The sequence below is a fragment of the Neovison vison genome, chromosome 11 (genome assembly GCF_020171115.1).
Source record: "Neovison vison isolate M4711 chromosome 11, ASM_NN_V1, whole genome shotgun sequence".
Taxonomy (NCBI): Eukaryota; Metazoa; Chordata; class Mammalia; order Carnivora; family Mustelidae; genus Neogale; species Neogale vison.
Window position 1 is genome coordinate 105298434 of NC_058101.1, and position 21528 is coordinate 105319961.

General features: G+C 35.9%; 1 protein-coding gene across 4 annotated transcripts in view; it reads left to right on the forward strand.

Annotated features, from left to right (window-relative positions):
- Positions 1–483: 483 nt before the first annotated feature.
- The window catches only part of CENPE (centromere protein E), a 77575-nt gene continuing 56530 nt past the window's right edge, over positions 484–21528 (forward strand). For all 4 annotated transcript variants that reach the window (XM_044224375.1, XM_044224372.1, XM_044224374.1 and 1 more), the window contains exons 1-16: positions 484–580; positions 2057–2148; positions 4414–4503; positions 4619–4737; positions 5417–5536; positions 5953–6034; positions 6192–6259; positions 6332–6397; positions 10034–10085; positions 12112–12199; positions 12535–12664; positions 13734–13853; positions 14905–15063; positions 18289–18433; positions 19072–19160; positions 19831–19998. In XM_044224375.1, the coding sequence (XP_044080310.1) occupies positions 525–580; positions 2057–2148; positions 4414–4503; positions 4619–4737; positions 5417–5536; positions 5953–6034; positions 6192–6259; positions 6332–6397; positions 10034–10085; positions 12112–12199; positions 12535–12664; positions 13734–13853; positions 14905–15063; positions 18289–18433; positions 19072–19160; positions 19831–19998 (1644 nt within the window). In that variant the 5' untranslated portion in view covers positions 484–524. The remainder of the gene's footprint in view (positions 581–2056; positions 2149–4413; positions 4504–4618; positions 4738–5416; positions 5537–5952; positions 6035–6191; positions 6260–6331; positions 6398–10033; positions 10086–12111; positions 12200–12534; positions 12665–13733; positions 13854–14904; positions 15064–18288; positions 18434–19071; positions 19161–19830; positions 19999–21528) is intronic.

The following is a 21528-nucleotide window of genomic DNA, read 5'->3' on the forward strand; positions in this document are numbered from 1 at the left end:
GGGCAGTGCATTGACTTTGAATTCTTGTCGTTAGAGATGTTTTTAATTAGAGAAACAAAAACTGTTAGTGGATTCTTTTAAAGGTGTTTAATTAACTCTTGTCGATGAAAAAATTTTTTCTCTGCCTTATTTTCCCTACAGATTGCAAACTCTTCGGGTGAGGTGGAGGACGGGGTTTGTAAACGGCTGTCTGCATTTCAGGCGCTTTTAGCGGATAATAGCTGTCCCAGCTTTAGCCAGAAGAGCCGCTCACCTCCTGCTTTCCTCAGCCAGGCTCCGCGACTTCCTACCCTGTCTCCTCCACATCCTTTAAACCCCCCCCCCACTCTTTATCCGTGGACGCGCCGCCGGCCTCGCGTCCCCCCGCGCTGGGCTCTGTGGAACAATCCGTGACGTCATGAGGCCGCGGCTCAATCAGACGCAGCGTTTGGGAAATTTTAAACTTAAAGGCGGGGCGACCCGTGCTCTCCGAAACCCAGAAGGTAGAGCGTCTGGGCCAGTTCTCCGGGGACTAACTGAGCAGGATGGCGGAGGAAGGGGCTGTGGCGGTCTGCGTGCGGGTCCGGCCTCTCAACAACAGGTACGTAGGCCACACCCAGACCGGGATCCCGCTGGGGCCTCCGGTGTGGGCCTGAGCCGGAGAGTTCTCGCTGCTCCTTCCCGGTTCCGCGGCTTGGGATCTCGGCCCCTTACCGGCTTGGTGTCCCTCTCTGTAAGTGACGGAGAAGGATCGAAGGATCTGGAAGGTACTTTCCATCTGTAGGAGTCTCTTAAACGTGTAACTCGGGCTGGCCAACGTTAAAGACCCTACCGCTGGCGCCGCACCTTCTCCATCTGAGCCTCCTTACCACACCCCACCCCATTCCTTAAAGGAAGTCGTATCGGGTAATTCTTACAGGCACTCATCACCGTTGGTCATTTTGCACCTAACTCTCTCCCTCTTCGCTGTGTATTCCTTGAGAGCAAAGACTAGTCTATCTTATTGCACTGTATTCCTAGGCACTCAAGACTTCATTCATTCAACGTCCGGAACGTTGAATGGTTGAAATTTATCAATCCTTTTTTTTTTTTTTTTTAAATTCATTGTGCACTATTAAACAGACACTACCATCATTGCCCCTGTGGATCCACATTCTAGGAGGGCAGACAGGAAATGAAGTAAAAAATATAGAATGTTAAGTTGACATTCATGTTACGGGAGTAATAAATGCTATAGAGAAAAAGCAGAAAGGGGAAGAAATGAAGTCTTTGCTTCTCTAGTCTCCGGCCCTTACCCCAGAATACTAACATACTTTGTGTTTGAAAAATATGTGTTAAATATCACAAGGCATTTAATAAATGACAATATCAAAATGAGGAATTTCCTCTTTTTAAAGGGCTTCTTATCTAATGCATTAGGAGACAGTTACATAAAGAAACCATTACAATACATGGTAAACAAGTGTTATGATAGGTGGAGAGTGTTTGCTAGAGGAGTCATTAATCCCTCTAAGATGACACTAGTGACAGGGAGTGTCAGGAAAATCCAGACACTTCATGAATTAAAGAATAGTTAAATAACTTAATGGAAAGGTTAGTCAGGGTATTCCAGACACAGAAGGGCTGCATTTCTTATTTCAATGGGGACCTTCAGGTAGCTGTATGGAGTTAGGTATATATCAGAATTTAGAGCAAGATAACATTAAAGAGAGAAATAAACATGATCCAAGTCTAGTGTGCCATATTAAAATATTTAGATGGTCTTTTTGAAGTTTTGAGCAAGAGGGACATAATCAGAGTTGCACTTTGAGTGTATCTTTTTACCAACCAGTACCGGGTAGGAGGGTGGAAATGAAGAACTTGACAAGGAAATCTCCATGAGAAGGCAGGAGGTCACTGGCCCCCACTTAAAAGTGTAGACCCCTCAAAGGTGGATTTTCCATATTTCTCATATATAGTATAAGTCAATACTGTCTTTTAAAGTATTCTTCAGAAGATGGAATCTTTTAACTTATCTGTCATATAACATGACTTCTATGATCAGTTATACTAAAATGCAGTGTTTTTATTGTTTCAGAGAAGAAGCTCTTGGAGGAGATACCCAAGTTTACTGGAAAACTGACAATAATGCTATTTATCAAGTTGATGGCAGTAAATCCTTCAATTTTGGTAGGCTTATCATAGCATCAAAAGTTAATCTGTTATCCTTTTCCTATTAGGAGTTAAAAGGCTTATCAGTGATAGTGGATTTGTCATTAAAGATCAGACTAAGTCTTATATAAACTGCTTCAGTAGAAACTAAAAAATTGTTCATCCATCATGTATGATAAGTAAGATAATAAACTGATATTTAAAATGAAGTTATAGTCATAGTGCCTTATGGTTGAAACTAACATTCTTTCCTTTTTTCACTAGTTTTTTTGTGGACTAAAACCCCATAAACCCTAAAGTATGTTGCTTAATGTCAATTCATGTTTATGATCTTTCAATTTAGTATATATTTCCCACAGTTATTTTTGAGAAAATTCTTTAAAGAATAAATAGTAAAGATAGTCCTTCATTTTCTGTTGGAATACAGCAGAGACCTACCCTGGCCTTTGTGGAACTTATTATATGGTGAGAAAGACTTTAAATGAGTAATTATACATGTGTTGACATAAGCTTTGGGAGAGTTTACTCTAACTAGTGTAAAAGGGTGTTTAAAAGGGTACCACTGATACTGGGACCTGCAGGATAAGTGAGACCTAGCTAAGTCAGAGGGACGTGGAGATTCCGAAGGTTGACAAGGCTGATTTGCGTATTGATTTAATATAGATGCATTGGTGACAGTGTGTCAGACCCAGTTCTAAGCGTGTCATACAGATTAACTCAATCCTTCTAACAAGTTTATATTATAGGTACCTTTCTGTTTCAGTAAGGAACTGAGATAGGCCTGGAGTCACACAGCAAGCAAATGGAAGAGTCAGCCTCTAAATCCAGCCACACTAACATGCTGCCACTTAGACACCTTAGAACAACATTGAGGTCTTCTCAACAACTTAAGGAGTAAGAATGGTTAGGTTGTTGAACTAACATTAAATTAGAAAGCCATCATAAAAGGTTTTGGAGTGGGGCGCCTGGGTGGCTCAGTGGGTTGAGCTCTGCCTTCGGCTTGGGTCGTGGTCCCGGGGTCCTGGGATCGAGCCCCGCATCGGGCTCTCTGCTGAGCAGGGAGTCTGCTTCCCCCTCTCTCTCTCTGCCTGCCTCTCCACCTACTTGTGATCTCTGTCTGTTAAATAAATAAATAAATAAAATTTTTTTTCAAAAAAGGATTTGGAGCAAAGATCTATGGAAGAGAAAACAATTTCTGGTTAAAGGACTGTTTCAGAACATTAATATAATTTTTAAAAAGGTAAAACAATATATCCCAGAGATTAAAAAACCAAGAGTGAGGGATACACAAGCATTCAGACACATGTACTATAAGTTCTCAGTAGCTGTGTATGTCCATAGAGGATTTAGAGTTATCCACCCATCTAAAGCAAATGGCATTAAGATTTGAATCATCCTACCATTCTCCTTGCTCTGAAATCATAACCCCTAAGCTGCCTTCAGATGGTACTTTGGTTTTCCATTTTGTTCTGCCAAAATGGCAGATGTGTAGTCAGAATGTAAGCAGTCTGACCATTGACTTTCTTGTTAGAGATGGATACATTTCCTTCCTGATTTACAAATCCATTTCTTGTGAGATTTTTAATATGAGACCAGCATCGAAAGAGTAGGCCATTTTTAATGTGCTAATTATGCTAACAAAACCAGAGAACCACATATTAAACTAGTGAACTCATCTGCACGAATGCACTGTAAACCCAGCCTCCTTTAGCAGCCAGCCAACTAGTCATTCCCTGTAACCTTTCAGCTTTTCTCAGGCCTCCTCCATATGTGTGCATTTCTCAGTTTAGTTTGAGGTAGACCTTCTTGTCAAATATGTTATAAACTTTAAAATTTATCAAAGCATAGTAATAGTTCACATTTCATAAGTATTAACCATATATTCATAATAATTCTGAGGAAGAGAACACATATCCATTTTGCAGATTAGGTAAGTGAGGCACAGAGACATCAAGCACCTTGCCCAAAGTCACACAGCTTATAAGTGGTAGAACCAGATTTGCAAAAAGTCTGATTCTATACTCCTGAACTCAGCCACTATGTCCTACTGTCTCTTGAAAATGCTGAGAAGTCTGATGTGTATTTTTTCTTTGTGAGGACCAACACATCTTACATTATAGAGAAGTATATTTTCAAAGGACCAGTAAGATGAAGAGGATATTGTGTCCTAAATATTTTATCTTACCATAGCCTGATGATCTTATTTCTTTGGACAACCACTAAGAAAACAAAGTTGATTTGTTTGATTTAACCTCAGTGTGTATGTGTATTTTTTTTTTTTAGATCGTGTCTTTCACAGTAATGAAACTACTAAAAATGTGTATGAAGAAATAGCAGTACCAATCATAGATTCTGCCATACAAGGCTATAATGGTTTGTATTCACTGTAGAAATATCTTAGTATCAGTTCTCTATTCAAGTATTAATTGTTTTACACCCCATAGATTCATTTTTAATCTTTGCATGTGTGTGTGTTTTGTTTTTACAGGTACCATATTTGCCTATGGTCAGACTGCTTCAGGAAAAACATATACCATGATGGGTTCAGAAGATTATTTGGGAGTAATACCCAGAGCAATTCATGACATTTTCCAAAAAATTAAAAAGGTAAATACCTTAGCTAAATTTCTGTTACATATAGGTAAAAGTATTAATAGTCTCTCGTAATGACGAAAGGAAGTAGATTTATAGTTGTCTCTTCATTAGCCATGGGTAAAGAAGGCATAACATAGATTCACTTTTTTCCCCACAAACTTACTTTGTGGAGCCTAAAGGCCTTTCAGTCATTCACTTAAATCCTGAAACAATGCTAATCACACCAAAAAGTGGGTGTTGAGGAACAAGAAAATCTTACCAGAATGGTTAGTTCCTCCTTACTTGTTTGTTTACCTACCAGTGATTATTAAGGAGTAGAGAAAAGTAGAGGTAGGAAAAAGGCCAGAATACGCAACCTAACTAAAAGTTGGTTTTAGGTTTATTTTTTCGTTACTGTTTTAATGTCCTTATTTGAGTATCTGTTGGTGGGGTTTTATTTTGAGTTTAGAGAGTTGGACTGGGCATTCCCCTAATTATTTGATACTATACTTTTCATTATTTCTGAAACATATTTTTATATTTTTGTGTTTATCATCAATATTAAACCATATGAGGTTTCATTTCTTGTTTGCTTCACAAAGATAATTTCTGAGAATATTTTAATATTTAATGCTAGCACATAAGTATTCAATATTAGGTTTTTATAAATGGATGGTCTCTGATGTTTTTATACATTTATTTTTCCCTCTAGTTTCCTGACAGGGAGTTTCTCTTACGTGTATCTTACATGGAGATATACAACGAAACCATTACAGACTTACTCTGTGACACTCAGAAAATGAAGCCTTTAATAATTCGGGAAGACTTCAATGTGAGTTACAGAATTGAAATAGCTCTAAAAATAGTTGCTTATTGGTATTATTATTCTTGAGCATTTACCTTTAATTTCTATATTTTTTAAACTATCTCCTGTTTTATGTTTTATTTTTTCTTTTGTGTTTATAAAGATAACATATGAACAATATGTATAATTTTAAACATTGGCAACTGTAATATTTTGGTGTAAGTACCTTAAAAAAGAACAAGATGGAAGTATCAGGTTAGAATTTGCTGTGCTTTGGTATAGGAAATAAATCGTACATATCATAAGTTTACTTGTTATTTTCATACATTTTCCACCAGTAACTTCCACAAATGAATTCTATAATAGTTGACAACTTCTTTTTGAGATGTACACTTTTTAGTGACTTCTCTCCTCTACTCTTTTCATAATTAAACTTCTTTCAGAGGAATGTGTATGTGGCTGATCTCACAGAAGAAGTTGTTTACACATCAGAAATGGCTTTGAAGTGGATCACAAAAGGAGAAAGTAAGACTTTATAGTGTATTTCCCCAAAACACTTATAAAAAGTATTCAGTTAAACGTATTTAGGCTTCAAGTCACACTTTTCACTCTTAAAAATAGAAGTTAATGTTTTTCTTTGGATTTTAATGTACACAGCTGAAATATGACTTACTTTTTACAGAGAACAGACATTATGGAATTACAAAAATGAATCAAAGAAGCAGTCGCTCCCATACCATTTTTAGGATGGTAAGTAACTCTCTGTTTGGCCTTTCCAATTAAAAGTACACTAATTTTTTACAAGCTTTCTTTTCTCTCTAGATTTTGGAAAGTAGAGAGAAAGGGGAACCTTCCAATTGTGATGGATCCGTCAAAGTGTCACATTTGGTAAGTACTGATGGACCACAGTACTGTACTGTATGGGCCAAAGCATAATTTAATTTGGCTGCTGAATGTTTGGTTTCATAAGGACTGTTAACTGAATCAAACAGGCAAAAACTTTTATAAATTGGTAGTTTAACTAGTCTCATCAGTAAACATGGGATTACTAGCTAAAACATAGGAAGAATTCAGAGGGTCTTTCTTCCTGTTATGTTATGGCTGCCTTTCCTAAAATTTAGATGGAAGGACTTTTCCTAACCAGAGTTGTTGGGGGGAGATTTTCGATATTCATTTAAGAGTTAAGAGTGTTCTTGGAACAGTGTGGGAAGAGGTTTCTTGGAACAGGATTGGAAACCGTTCTGTTTTGTTGTTGTTGTTGTTGTTTTGTCTCAGCCAATAGAATTGAGACTCATGAGATCAACAAAAACCTAGCTGGGACTGTTAAACAGTAAATCACATCATTTAAGTATATTCTTAAATATAATAAGAAAATGTTTTATGTTATAAACGTAGTGTTTTAGACTATAAATTCCTTGAAGGAAAGAGTGATATCTTATTCATCTTTATAGCCTTAATACATTATACATAGTTTATATTCAATACCTGTTTGTTGAATAGTGAATATATACATTATAGAAACATTATTTTTTTGCACCAAGTAAACCTTCCATTTCCTTCTTACTGCAATATATTATTTCTCTCACTTTTTCTGTGCTTCCTTCCGTTCCTTGCTAATATTCTCTGTTTTCAAGGTCTAAATTTTTTAGCATGTGGGAAATGACTTAGGATTATTCTATACTATTTGAAAATTTCAGGAAAAAAAAATCTATAATGTGTTTTTTTCATTTTCAGATTTGAAAAATCAGTCTTGATTAAATATCTAATTCTAGTTCACTTCAGTTACTTACTTTACAGCATAAAATTTATTTTAGTTAATGGCCTTGCTTTGATTTAGCAGCAACAATAACACAAAACCTAACTTTTGTTTTGTCTTCTAAACCTAATCTGTGATACTTCACTACAATTTTAACATTTCTCTTAATAAATGTTTTTAATACTCTTAACATACTCATTGATCCATTTGGTAACTTTTTCCATATTTTTTTGATGCTATATCAAATGGTACTATAATGGTCCACCTTTCACCTTCCCACTTACTCTAAGCATCTTCAGAAGAAGTCTTCCCCAAAAAAGTCATTTTCAGGCTCTTTGGAGGTGGTATGCATGCATTTATTTATTTACTTACTTACTTACTTACTTATTTACTTTAGTGTGTTTTGCTCTTTCAGTTCTTAATACCCAGCTTCTTTCAGCTCCATTCCTTCTTTACTCCCTTTGTGGTTTCTTTTTCCTACCCTCCTATCAAAAACATAGGAGTATTGTGCTGTGGCCTTCTTACTTCTGTTTGCCCTCAGACATCATTGCTATGTTGATGATAGTCAAATATTTATTTTATCTAGAGTTTCTAAGTTCTAATTCATGACTGTAAAGATGATTATAATTGTGTGTCCCACTGTTATTTCAAACTTAAGTGTGTCTAAAACAAAATTAATTTCTTCCTATAGTAATGAGTATTCCTGTTTTCTAGTAGTACCAGTGTTACCCTGGTCACCTAGGTCAGACCCAAGTCAACTCTGACTCATCTTTTTCTGCCTTCCCCTTTTGTCCAGGTATTGACGTTTCTTATTCAATATTTCAATGGGTGTCACACTCATTTAGGCTCTCATCCCTTGAATTACTGTATCATTCTCCTAGACCTGGCCTCAAGACTCTGGTTTTCCTTTCTGCAATCTGTTTGCAGATTTTTAATTTTTCTATTACTATGTACTGCCCATGTTGTTTCACCACTCTTAACTAACATACCTTCACTTCCTTCTACTCCTCGTGAGCTCCTCTCTTATGGATACATTGGGCCTCCTGGTGTCTTTGAACAGTGATACTGGTTCCCATCTTTATTCCTTAATTTATGCTATCTTTCTCACCATTTTCCCCTTTATTATGGTTCTAGGTCTTCTGTAATATAGACACTATACAAGAAAGATTACACTTTGAGCATTTTGGAGAAAGTAGTGTCTAGATAGGACATAATTAAATCAGGAGTACATAATTACTGTCCATCCTTGGGGGTATAGCTCAGTGGTAGAGCATTTGACTGCATCATTACTGTCCATCCCTGAAAGTGTCCACAGAGAGAGAGAATTTAAATCTCTAACTCTGTTTTAATGCATTAAGAATATTTGCCGAAACTTCATCATGTTCTGTACATAGTACAGCTCCAAGATTCAAAGAATAAAGAAGATATTCCTCCACCACTTACGTCTCCATGACCACCTTCCTAACCCAGGCCTCTCACTGAGATTCCTGCAGCAGCCTCCTCACTGGACTCCCTCCTTCCACTCTTGCCCCTCTCCAGTCCTCCACCCAGGGACAACAGGCAATCCTTCAGAAAGTTAAATGAGGAGATGTCTGTCACTCTCGTACTAAACCCTTTCCTGTCATATTTAGAAAATCCAGAGTTCTTACTCTTCCTTACACTACCCTCCACAGTCTGACCCCTTATATTGTCCCATCTCTCCTTCACCATGCTGCTCTTGTATTTTTTGAATACACCCAGCTCATTACTGCTTTATGACTGAGTGTACTAGCTATTCATTCTATATAGAGTATGGTTCCCTTGGTCTTTGCTTGGCTGGCCCTCTCTTCTCTGTCATTCCAGATCCTAGCTTAATGCAAGGCCTTCCCTAACGCCTGGTCCAAAAAAAACCTGCTCTGTACTTTCCTCTTCCCTCTTCCAGCACTCTTTTTAAATTATCTCTATATCTGTCTTTTTCTCATTTCTCATGAACGTCCTCCTCTCCCCACCCTGCCTCATGTGGAATAAAAGTTCTGTGAGAACAGAGAACTTAATTGTCTAGTTCATTACCATATCCCTTGCACCTAACACATGACAAGCAGTCACTTTTTTGGCAATAATATTTGTGAAATGAAGAAGAGACCCATGCTTTTAAAGATGCTGCAGTGTAGTCATAGACATAAATGACTAACTCGGCACAGGAAGTACTAAAGATTAAGTCGTATCTTTAAAGACCACTGGGTATGCTGTTGAAAGAACAACTCATTCAAGGTGTGAGAGAGGAAGGGTAAAGGTGACAAAGTTTTACTAAGGAGGTAAAAATCAACTTTGGTCCTGAATAAAGAATAGGGACAGAATAGAACATTAGAACTGAATAAACAAAGGGAATGGTGAAAGGTAGCTCTTGGAATTATAGAAATACATGAGGCATTTAAGGCATAGCGAGTAGGTCAGCTAGAATTCTGACTGAGTAATGGGTAGATTTAAGGCTGGAGCAACACAAGTGCCAGATTGTGAAGAATCATATTCACCGGTAAGGTTTTGAACTTTGTGTGTGAAATGGAGAACCTATTCTGAGAGCATTATGGAGGATATATCATAAAGAAGGAACAAGGTATACAGATGAATTTGACTCAGAAAGGGGAAAGCCAAATTAGTGCAATGAAAGACAAGCATCTAGATGGGGTATGCAAATAGGATGTGTGTTAAAATTTGTTTTTTCAGTAGTTGGGTTTTTTTAGTTCAAGTTAGACTTAATTCAAGTTATCTACCTTTCATCTATCTTACAGAATTTGGTTGACCTTGCAGGCAGTGAAAGAGCTGCTCAAACAGGCGCTGAAGGTAATAGAAGCTCATAAACGTGTTGTTCTCAGAGTCATCTTGTTCTTTTACAGAATTTAAAAAAAAAAAATGCTACTTACACTTTAGAAACTAATAAATCTAGTAATTTTGTCATGAAAGTCTTGAACATAAAAAGCAGCTTCTGGGGGCGCCTATGTGGCCCAATCAGTTGGGTGTCCAATTTCAGATTTCAGTTTAGGTCATGATCTCACGGTTGTGACATCAAGCCCTATATTAGGCTCCCACTGGGCATGGAACCTGCTTGAGATTTTCTCTTTCCCTCCCCTTGCCCCTCTCATGTTCTCTCTCTCTCTCTCTCTCTCTCTCAAAAATTTCAAAAAAAAAATTTTTTTTAAGTCCATTTAAAAGCTTTTGTATCTGTCAAATTATCTATTTTGGGCTTCTGTAGTATCAGTTAAAAAACTAAAACCATGCAGTTGATAGGATTGCATAGCTGCAAAGCTTGTGAGAGTGCCATGAAAACCATCTAGATTTTCATAATTAGTAAGGAAATTCAGAAAGGTGGTGGAGTACAAAGTTAATATACAGACATTAATAACTCATAATACAAACAACAAGTTGGAACATTTAGTGTACAAAAAGACTCCATCCATTTACAATAATGACTTAAGAGATCTAATACCTAAGAAGAAACTCAACAAAAATTACCCAAGACCAAAATAAAGAACACTTTAAAACAGACCTAAAGGACATAATCAAATACTTAAACAAATAGAAAAGCATACTTAGATGGGAAGTTTCATAATTATGAAGATGTCAGACCTTTCTATGTCAATTTCCTATAGCCTGACACAGAGACTGCTCATCTGAGCATGGCCTATATCCACCAAACCAGTGGATCCTGCAACTAATTGACCAAACTAATCTAATGGCCCTCTGTGAACAAGAAATACATGCTTGTGTTTTAAGCTAGCATGTTACAGTAGTGTAATAGCAGTAGCTGAATCATGCTCCTGTGAAATAGCAGGTATCCAAAATATTTGTTGTAATACTTTCTGCATATGTGGTAGATTGAAATCCTGCATGTCCCTCAATAGGGTGCTGAGTGAATAAATTCTGATACATCCATTCAGTGGAATTTTATGCTATAAAAAAGAATGAAAAACACCAATGTTTATTGATAGGCTATATTGCCAAGCTAAAAAAATAATAATAATACAAGTTAGCCTATGTAATGTGCTACTATTTGTATAAAAAAGAAAAGGAAGAAGTAAATGTATGTGAACTTGTGTTTGTAAAAATCTCTACAAGAGTAGACTAATAAAAGTGGTTTCCTGGTAGGAGGATAGATCTGTTTGGATGGAGCATAGGAGTAGGAGAGAGCTTTTACAGTGTCCTTTTGGATTTTTTGGACATATGAGCCATGTGAGCATTAATTTAAAAATTAGAATTTTGTTGGTGGTGAGCTGACAGGAATTAATTTGATTAGTCTATAGTTGCCTATATTTGGAGGTTTGGAAAAAAAACAGATTTGAACTGAGGAGTTAGACAGGCTCTCTTAGGAAATGAACTTTTCTTCCCTCTAATTCTTTTTTTTCTTAGCCATCTGTTTCTTTTTGCTCTTTCTCTCAGGTGATAACATTTCTAGTTTACTTAATAGGTTGGAGGAATAGGGAGAGAGCTCCTTTTACTAGAGGTATTAAAAGTGGGCTCAGGGCACCTGGGTGGCTCAGTGGGTTAAGCCTCTGCCTTCGGCTCAGGTCATGATCTCAGGGTCCTGGGATCGAGTCCCGCATCAGGCTCTCTGCTTGGCAGGGAGCCTGCTTTCTCCCCTCTCTCTCTCTGCCTGCCTCTCTGCCTACTTGTTGTGATCTCTCTCTGTCAAATAAGTAAATAAAATCTTAAAAAAAAAAAAAGAAAAGAAAAGTGGGCTCAGATCTAATCCAAAGTAGAGACTACAATCTGACCCTTTAATTTCTAATTTCTTTTGTGACTTACTGATAAACAAGTTCATCATCTAATACAGAGGTTAACTTTAGATTTCATATTTGCCTAATAAATGCAGGTGTGCGACTCAAGGAAGGCTGTAATATAAATAGAAGTTTATTTATTTTGGGACAAGTGATCAAGAAACTTAGTGATGGACAAGTTGGGTAAGTTTATTCCATTGTACATTTAACTATTGTACTTAAGGTTGAAAATTATAGTACTTTAGTAACACTCAAATAATGTACTGATATGTTCCCTGTATTAAAAACCTTTTGTGATTCTGTGAGTATGGCTAGCTTCTTAGACATATGACTGTAACCTACTAAATTTACTTTTTATCGTAAATATAATTTAGTTAGTAGTTTTGATCTGCCTCATGTAACCTATAAAGAATTAATTTTTAAACTATACCTAATTTAAGATTCTGCATTAAAAACCAATCACATTTGTTGTATAAAAATTGTACTATTTTTTTTTCCCAAACCCCTTTCTCACTAAGCGGTTTCATAAATTATCGAGATAGTAAATTAACACGAATTCTCCAGAATTCCTTGGGAGGAAATGCAAAGACACGTATTATCTGCACAATTACTCCAGTGTCTTTTGATGAAACCCTTTCTACTCTACAGGTGAGTTTGATTTTTATTTCAATATGGGCGAAAATCATGTTTAAGCAGAAAAAATTACGCACTAAAATTAGGCATTTTTTTAATTACATAACATACCTCCTGCAATAAAATTGACATATTGCCTACTAAATACTATTCCTTTATTTTCCCAAATTTCAATCATTCATATCCCAGCTCCATAATTTTTGCCACATCCAACACTTCTTTATAAAAAAAAAAAAAACTCACTTTTTCTACTTATTACAGAAGGAAACTGTGTCAGTCCAATAAATGAAAAAGTAGTATCACTTTCAACAAATAGGTGAACCAAAAAACACGTGTGTGTGTGTGTGTGTGTGTGTGTATTTATAACAAAGTAATTCTTGAACTCCTGCTAGCTGGTTGTTGCTTATCTTTGCTCTGAGCCTATGGCTTACATTTTCTGTTAAAAAAAGGGGGGGGGTGGATGAGAAGTGTCAATAGAACAGCTGTCTCAATCAAGGATTCAGTGTTATTTAGTGGTCACCTTCATGGACCCACTTACAGTTACTTCTGCAGTTCACATGCTAAGAAATATTATTGTAAATAGTTATCGAGCATTGCATTAAGGTAGTGTCAGAGAAACAAAGTTAGAAAGTATAGTCCCTGACTTCACAATTTATAGCATCAAAATTTAGAGCCTTAGAGGGAAGATGAGACCTGTCTTCCAATGTGATTGCCTTGGGTTAATTAACTATTAATAAATAGACTAAAGTTCAGAGGAAGGAGAGATAATTTCAAGTGGAACCAAAGCTTCAGGATAGAGGGAGCAGTTGTGCTGGACTTGAAGGGTGGCTGGGATTCCAGTAAGCCAGTGTTTGTAGGCTCTCTGTTGGCATCCATCCATCTTCAAGATATTTCCTTCACTCTTCTGAGGACTAGCAGCCAAGGTAAGCTATAAGAACATGGACTAATCTCCATGTTCAAAAGTATTAAGCCACCAAGGAAGAGTATTGATCTTTCTTTATAAAACTTAATTATAAGAAACCTAAATATTATTAATTATATTAATTTTTTATATTGAACACTTAACACTTGTATCTTTCCACAGTTTGCCAGCACTGCCAAATATATGAAGAATACTCCTTATGTTAATGAGGTATCAAGTGATGAAGCTCTCCTGAAAAGATATAGAAAAGAAATAATGGATCTTAAGAAACAGTTAGAGGAGGTATGTATGAACCATGTATTTCAGTAAAGATCAGGGACAGATTGAGAACTAAGATCTGCCCACATCCCCAGAGATTCTTAATTCATCAGTATCCAAGGTCTGTAACCTCAATTTAAAACATCTTTCAAGGACAGAGAAATCAACTCATAAAAATTTTGGTTTAATTTACTATAAACTGAAAAACTTAGGTTTTTTGAAATTATTTTAGATTTTGTTTTTCATTTCCAAAGGACAAAATTTGAGATTTTCAAATGAGCCAAGTAGAAACATTCTTTCTAAAATGTCACAAATACATAGGGAATCAGGTTAAAAAGAAAGACCATGTATAGTTACTTAAAACCTTATTTTTTGTATTTTCACAGTATCTTGAATTCTGACCTGAAGATAAAGTCTAATAAAGTAGCATAATCAGTTGTTATTGTAATTTGTTTGTTTTAACCATTGGGTTTTATATTTCATAAAAACCTTGTATTTTAGTTATCTTTTTTAAAATAAGTTAAAATTTTAAAAAGGTAAAATAGAATGAGCTAAAATATCAAATGGAAGTCTTATGAAAACATCTGCTCTTTTACCATAGGTGTTTAAGTCTCTGCTTTTATGACTTTTCTGCCTATTATTTATATATTTATAGGCAGTTAATAGAATGGCTTTAACAGCCTTGCTATGATTATAGCAAGGTATATATATATATATATATATATATTTAAATATAGCAAGATTATAGCAAAATATATATAGTATCTAGAATACACAGGAAGAAATGTGTATTTTACTTTATTATAGGTTTGAGAAATTACTGATTATAGTAACTGCCATAGTAGTAGTATTTTGTAGGTAGGGTATATCTCATTTCAATAAAGCCCAATGCAGGGCTCGATCTTAAAACACTGAGATCATGATCTTAACTCAAATTAAGAGTCAGACACTTAACTGACAGTGCAACCCAAGAGCTCCCACATACAAATTTAATATTCTATTCTTTTAAGTTACTTTCAAGATTTTAAAATCTACTACATTTATTATTAACATAACTTAATATTACATTCTATAGGTTTCTTTAGAGACTCGGGCCCAGGCAATGGAAAAAGACCAGTTGGCCCAACTTCTAGAAGAAAAAGATTTGCTTCAAAAAGTACAGATTGAGAAAATTCAGAACTTAACACGGATGCTGGTAACCTCTTCTTCCCTCACATCACAACAGGAGTTAAAGGTAAAACTTAAAAGATGACAACTCAGACTTGTTAACAAAGGCTAGGATTGGTATTCCTGTATTTTTATTACATAGTTACACATTTCTTATCCTTTGATATAGAATATTCAGAAAACCCAGAACATTTTGTGTGTTAGCCTATTCACCAGCAAAACCTAGTTTCCGTAGTGTAGTGGTTATCACGTTCGCCTCACACCAGCAAAACCTAAGAAGTTCATTAAATATACTGATTTCTAATCCCTTAGGATCTAGAGATCCTAATTCAAGAAGTCTGAAATTCTGACAAGGAATCTATATAAATATGCTTCTTAAGAAATTCTAATGAAGTTGATCAGGTGATTAAGAACCATCCCTATCTAGGTTGAATGATAATATTTTCTATTTAAAGAAATAGAAATATTAATCTCAAGAAAATTGATCTAGAATATAGATCAACATAGTGATCACAATTCTGACTTCTAATATATGTACTTTTTGTTTTTACTAGAGCTGGGGGTATTTTCAGCCCAGGAGGCATATTTTGACTGATGGTATCGTGATTAAAAGGATGGCCTCTGGGGGCACCTGGGTGGCTCAGTGGGTTAAAGCCTCTGCCTTCGGCTCAGGTCATGATCCCGGGATCCTGGGATCGAGTCCCACATCGGGCTCTCTGCTCGGGAGGGAGCCTGCTTCCCTTCCTCTCTCTCTCTCTGCCTGCGACTCTGCCTACTTGTGATCTCTGTCAAATAAATAAATAAAATCTTTAAAAAAAAAAAAAAAGAAGGATGGCCTCTGGAGCTTGATTGCCTGGATTTGAATCCTGGTGCTGTCAATTCCTAATTCTTTACCTTAGGCAATTTCTTAAATCCACTTTGCTACAGTTTCCTCATCTATGAGATAGCTTGATTCCCAACTCCTAGGATTGTTACGAGAATTAGGTGAAATAATACATAGAGTGTGCTCAACACTACATTTTCCAAATCCTCAATAAGTGAATGGTCTAAAGATAATTATTAATAGTATTAATAAACATTATATTCAAGTCACCATACTAGGTGTAAAAAAGACATTCCAAGAGCTATTTGTTGACTGAGTGTTGAATAAGAAGCAGCCCAGTGGAACGTACAGGGAAGAATATTTCAGGAAGAGATCCACATGTAAAAAAGCTTGGAGTCATAAAAACAACATAATGTATCCCTTAGACTTAAAATGTTTTGGTGGCAGGAGCATTTTAAATCCTAGGATTTGAGGATTTGAACATTGTATTATGCTAAGGGCAAGGAAACATCTTGTAGGTAACAGGATCACAGTTGTATTTCAGAAAGGTATGGCAGTTTATGTGCATCAGATTGGTTGGGGCTCTACAAGGTCTGTGACTCTGGAGATGGAAAAAAATGGGTAAATTGGAGACCTATGTGAGAGGTAGACTCAACAGGACTTCGTGATTATTTACATGTACGGGGCAGAGAGAGAAAGAACGGTATCCAGAATGATTTGCAAACATTGCTGGGTAGCTGGTAGCAGGAGTCATTGTTAAGGAACACGGAATGAAGAGCAGTGCATCTCTCAGGGTTTTATTTGGGACATCTCCAGTTTAAGGTTTCAGACAATGAAAGATGTGAGGTAGAGATATCAATTTGGACATTAGCTAATGCAGATCTAAGTCAAGTCGTGGGAATGAATGGGCTTGTTCTGAGAGCATGTTAGGAATGAAAAGAAGATCATACCCCAGAACAACTTTTAGATAAAGGTAGAAGAATCCCGAAGGAAGCCAGGATTTGCTCTAGAGTTAAGAAGGAAACCGGGTGAATTGTGGTCACTAAGGGAAGAGAATATTTCAGAGAGGTAGTGGTCAGCGGTGTCCCATTTTGCTGAGATGTTAATTAAGATAAATATAGACAAAAATTTTTTGGATTTGGAAACAAAAACTCATTTACAAAGCAATTTGAGTTACGAACTAGGAGTGAAACCCACCTTACAGAGGGTTGAGATGACCCCAAGGGATGAGATCATGAGCATAGTAGAGGGGACTGATCTCAGAAAAAAAGAATCATTTATAGATCAGCTCACCTATAAAAAGGATGTAGTAATAGGATAGTTAGAAGGATCAGGTAAGAGGAGGTAGTACTTATATTTCACAGAGGCTCAGGAGAAGAATGGTAGCTGTGCAATATGGAAAAACACAAGGAGAGGAGGAGAAACCAGCAAAGCCAAATGAGTGGTGAGGAATGGTGAGGACAGCTAGCTGGGTGGGATTAGCACCAGGAGACAGGTGTTCCTGAAAGGATACGGAAGGAGTAGACAGATGATGAAGAAAGAGCACAAAAGAGAATCAAGAAGAAACTTCTAGCCAGAGAGAAGTAAGGAGTGAAGAGTTTGTTTTTTAAAAACCAAAAGCAGTGGTGCCTGGAGTCATAAAACATCTCAGTGGATTTTATGAAGTCATAAAACAGCTCAGTGGATTAAATCTCTACCTTCGGCTCAGGTCATGATCTGAGGGTCCTGGGATGGAGTATCAGGCGCTGTGCTCAGCAGGGAGCCTGCTTCCCCCTCTCTCTCTGCCTGCCTCTCTGCCTACTTGTGATCTCTCTCCCTCTCTCTGTCAAATAAATAAAATCTTTAAAAAACAACAACAACAACAAAAGCAAACCAACTAGAGCATTCATTCATCAGGCTGTTATGAGGGAGTTGGTGAAGATAACAGACGAATAGATAACCCAGGGAGCAAGGACCCCAGGGAGAAAGGAACAATGAGGTTAGGAGCGCTGAAGGAGGTATTAGTTTTACTTAATTGGAAGAGAACTGGTATTGTGAAGGCTGTGTGGAGATTGACTCACTGAAGGAAGTTCCAATAGACCGTCTGTCCCTTTCCAGTTAGAGCTGGCCACCCCAAAGTGCTTTTGGTAGCTGTGGTATGGTGGCAGCAGCTTCACTGCTATAGAACACTGGATTATTTGGAAAGTTGTAAGCCTGTTCCTTTCCATTAATTCCCAGAAAAGTTTGTAGGGAAACTTTCAAATAAAACATGAATTTTATATAATAGTTTCATCAAATATTTTATGGGGTAAAAAACTGATTTTAAAATTTGTTTTCTTAGGACATCCTTAGACTGGTATGTTATTAAAGTAGGCTTAAAAAGAATTCTACCAAGTCCATGGTTTCCAAAAAATGTAAACTAATTCCCTCATTTCATGATATTTGAGCCCAGATCTGTGTGAGGTAATTTTGATTTTTTTTCCTCTTTAGGCTAAAAGAAAAAGAAGAGTCACTTGGTGCCTTGGTAAAATTAACAAAATGAAAGACTCAAATTATATAAATGAATTTAATATGTCAACAAATGTAACAAAAACACGTAAGGCGGCTATAAACGTAGTGGGGGAAATTGATGAATGTGAGTGCTTTTTCAGCTGTTTTTAATTACAGAAGCATCCCTTTAAAGAACTACATTATTTATAACTCAGTTAATGTGATAAACACATTTAATAAATGTATGCATTTTAGATGCAATTACAATGGAGATAATGATAAATAATAGTGATTTCAAGAAAGTGAATATTTTATATTATTTTCACACTCTTAAGAATGATACAGTTTAGTTGAAATGTGAGACATTTTGCTGTTGGTTCTAATCATTATCCAATTAAATTAGTATCCATATAACATCTGCCTTAAACTTTGTTTAATCTTGAAAGAGTAGCATTACACAGGCGTGTTTCAAAATAATGTCTCCAACATCAGCAGTATTTTTAAAGGGCATTTTAAAATCTATTTATAGGGATCAAATCTCAGAGTTAGTATTTGTCCCTGTTACCTATATTATGTCAAGGATCAAATATTTTATTGCTAATTCTAACCAGGGATCTTAATTCATATAATAATATAAATGATCATATATGTTAATGTATTCTTGGCATTCATATTGTGAGCACATTAGCTAACTAGAGCTTAGTATTACCCCTGATCTGATGTTTTTTTTAGTCTTTGACTTTTAAGAATCTATGGATAAATTTCTTTTTCTCCCAATTCTAGCTTTCTGCTCAGAGTCTGATATTTTCAGTAATACTTTTGATACATTAAATGAGACAGAGTGGAATCCGGCAACAAAGCTACTAAGTCAGGTATCTTAAATGTATTTTATAAAACATTATCCTCTTACTCTTTAAAATTCACTTTTTGTTGATGTTTACATTGTTGTAGCACCACATTGCTAGCTCTGACTTAATTTCAGTAACAGTTTTGGTTCTAATCGCTCGTTACACTCCTAGCTGATAACTGGCATGTAGAAGGGAACTAAAAATTTTGTAATGCAGGTGTATGGTAATAAGTAAACCTTTGCATCTAGTTCTTTCCCAGCAGATCTTGGTATTTATGATTTTTTTTTAGTTTCTCTTTTTCTTTAGACAATCCCCTAAGGGTTTTATAAAGTGTCAAAATTCTCAGGTATATAGTAGAATGACACAGCAGGGAGGGGGTAATATTGCTAAATCATACTGAAAAATAAAAGTAAATGTATTATATGTGGTTTCACCAAAATTTTAGGGAATACTACAGTGAATACTTTAGTAGGTATATAGAGTCCATATTGACTTTCTAGACTACTAATGTCCAAAGAAGTACAGTATAGTTTTATAAATGTATTTGTTAAGAAAATTTCATTTTAGTTTTAGAATAAAATTGCAGTGATTCTTGGGAATTATTATTATCATGACTTAACCATTGTATTAGTTAAAATTAGGTGTTATGGTTAAAGTTAGGTGTTATAGTTAAGTCTGGTTTTGGTTACAACAGGAAAACTTAGAAAGTGAGCTGAATTCACTTCGTGCCAACTATGATAATCTGGTATTAGACTACGAACAACTAAGACGAGAAAATGAAGAAATGGAATTGAAATTAAAAGAAAAGAATGATTTGGATGAATTTGAGGCCCTTGAAAGAAAAGCAGAGAAAGATCAGGAGGTAAGAGATACGGAAACATGAAACTAAAACACTTTTAAAAGAGGTATCATTCTCTTAAAGATATTTATTTCTATGCGTGATGTATGGAAAATCCAACATTTCCTATGTGTACACACAATATAGAGAATTTAAGAAGTAATTCATTTATATTATTTTCTAAATATTTAAATCGTTTGTTTCACATGTGAATTATTTTGTTCAAACATTAATGTGTTGAGCACACCAGAAATACTGTCTAGAATATAACCATTTCCTGCTGAGACCAATATGAATTTTACTATCTGGCTGAATGTTTTATGCATGGATACTGTGTGTTAATGGATTTCATTTTCTTTAAAAGTATATTCCCAAATATTTAGAACATTATTAGAATAGCTGATAAAGCTGATTTTGATCATGTCTTTTTCCATATCAGAGAGTTATGAAAATTAGTGTAACTAATACTAAATACTAGTAATGAAATTTTTAGAAATGAAACAGATCACTTAAATTTTCTAAATATATAATATTAAGCTACATGTTAAGAGAACCTAATCCAGAAACACTCAGACTTCGGACACTTAGAAATTGCCCAAGAAATTCAAGAGATTTCTTAAGAGCAGATTGTCCTTAACCTAGAGCTCACAGACATTATAAAATTACTCTGCAGAATTTTTAAATGTTTATTCATTATTCTGGAACAAAAATTTATAGCCATTATCAGATGATGAAGCAATCTTTGACTCCCCCTACCCCTCAAAATAAGAGCCAATGTTCTGGTGTAGTTAAAATATGAGTTAATTTGCAGCTACTTCTGAGATTTCTGTGAGGATAGCCCAAAGGGCCACAATGTTTTTACCTTGGTATTGTTTCATTTCTTACCCTCTTTTTTTTTTTAAATAAGGAAAAAAGAATTCAGTGCCAAAAGTATTATTTCCATTCTACCTACAAATTAAAGTTAATCCTGGGATGCCTGGGTGGCTCAGTTGGTTAAGGATCTGCCTTCGGCTCAGGTCATGATCCCAGAGTCCTGGGATCGAGTCCCACATCAGGGCCCCTTGCTCAGCAGGGAGCCTGCTTCTCACTCTGCCTGTTCTGCCTGCAGCTCTCTGTGCTCCTGCTCTCTCTGACAAATGAATAAATAAATAATCTTTTAAAAAAATAAAATAAAGTTAATCCTGCATTTCATGAGTATGTATCCTAAGATGCAAAGTCTGTATGTTCTCCACAGAGTTTCATTTAACTTATTTTAAAATTTGCATGTTAACAAAATACAAAATGTTGTATATTGACCCATAGACTTCAGTCAATAAAAATGGGGTTTTTCAAGGAAGAGGGTGGTCTAGTGTCATGGTTAAGAGCATGGTCTCTGGAGCCAAACTTGCTTCTGAGTAGGATACAATGCCTTGAGCGAGTCCCAGAATCTCTCAGGACTTACTTCCTTTTTCTCTCCACCCTGGAGATTGAACCAGGTGCTTGCCAAGGCCCTTTCTAACTCCAAATTTCATCTAATTGTATCTTACTTATTATAAATAATATGTCATAAAATTA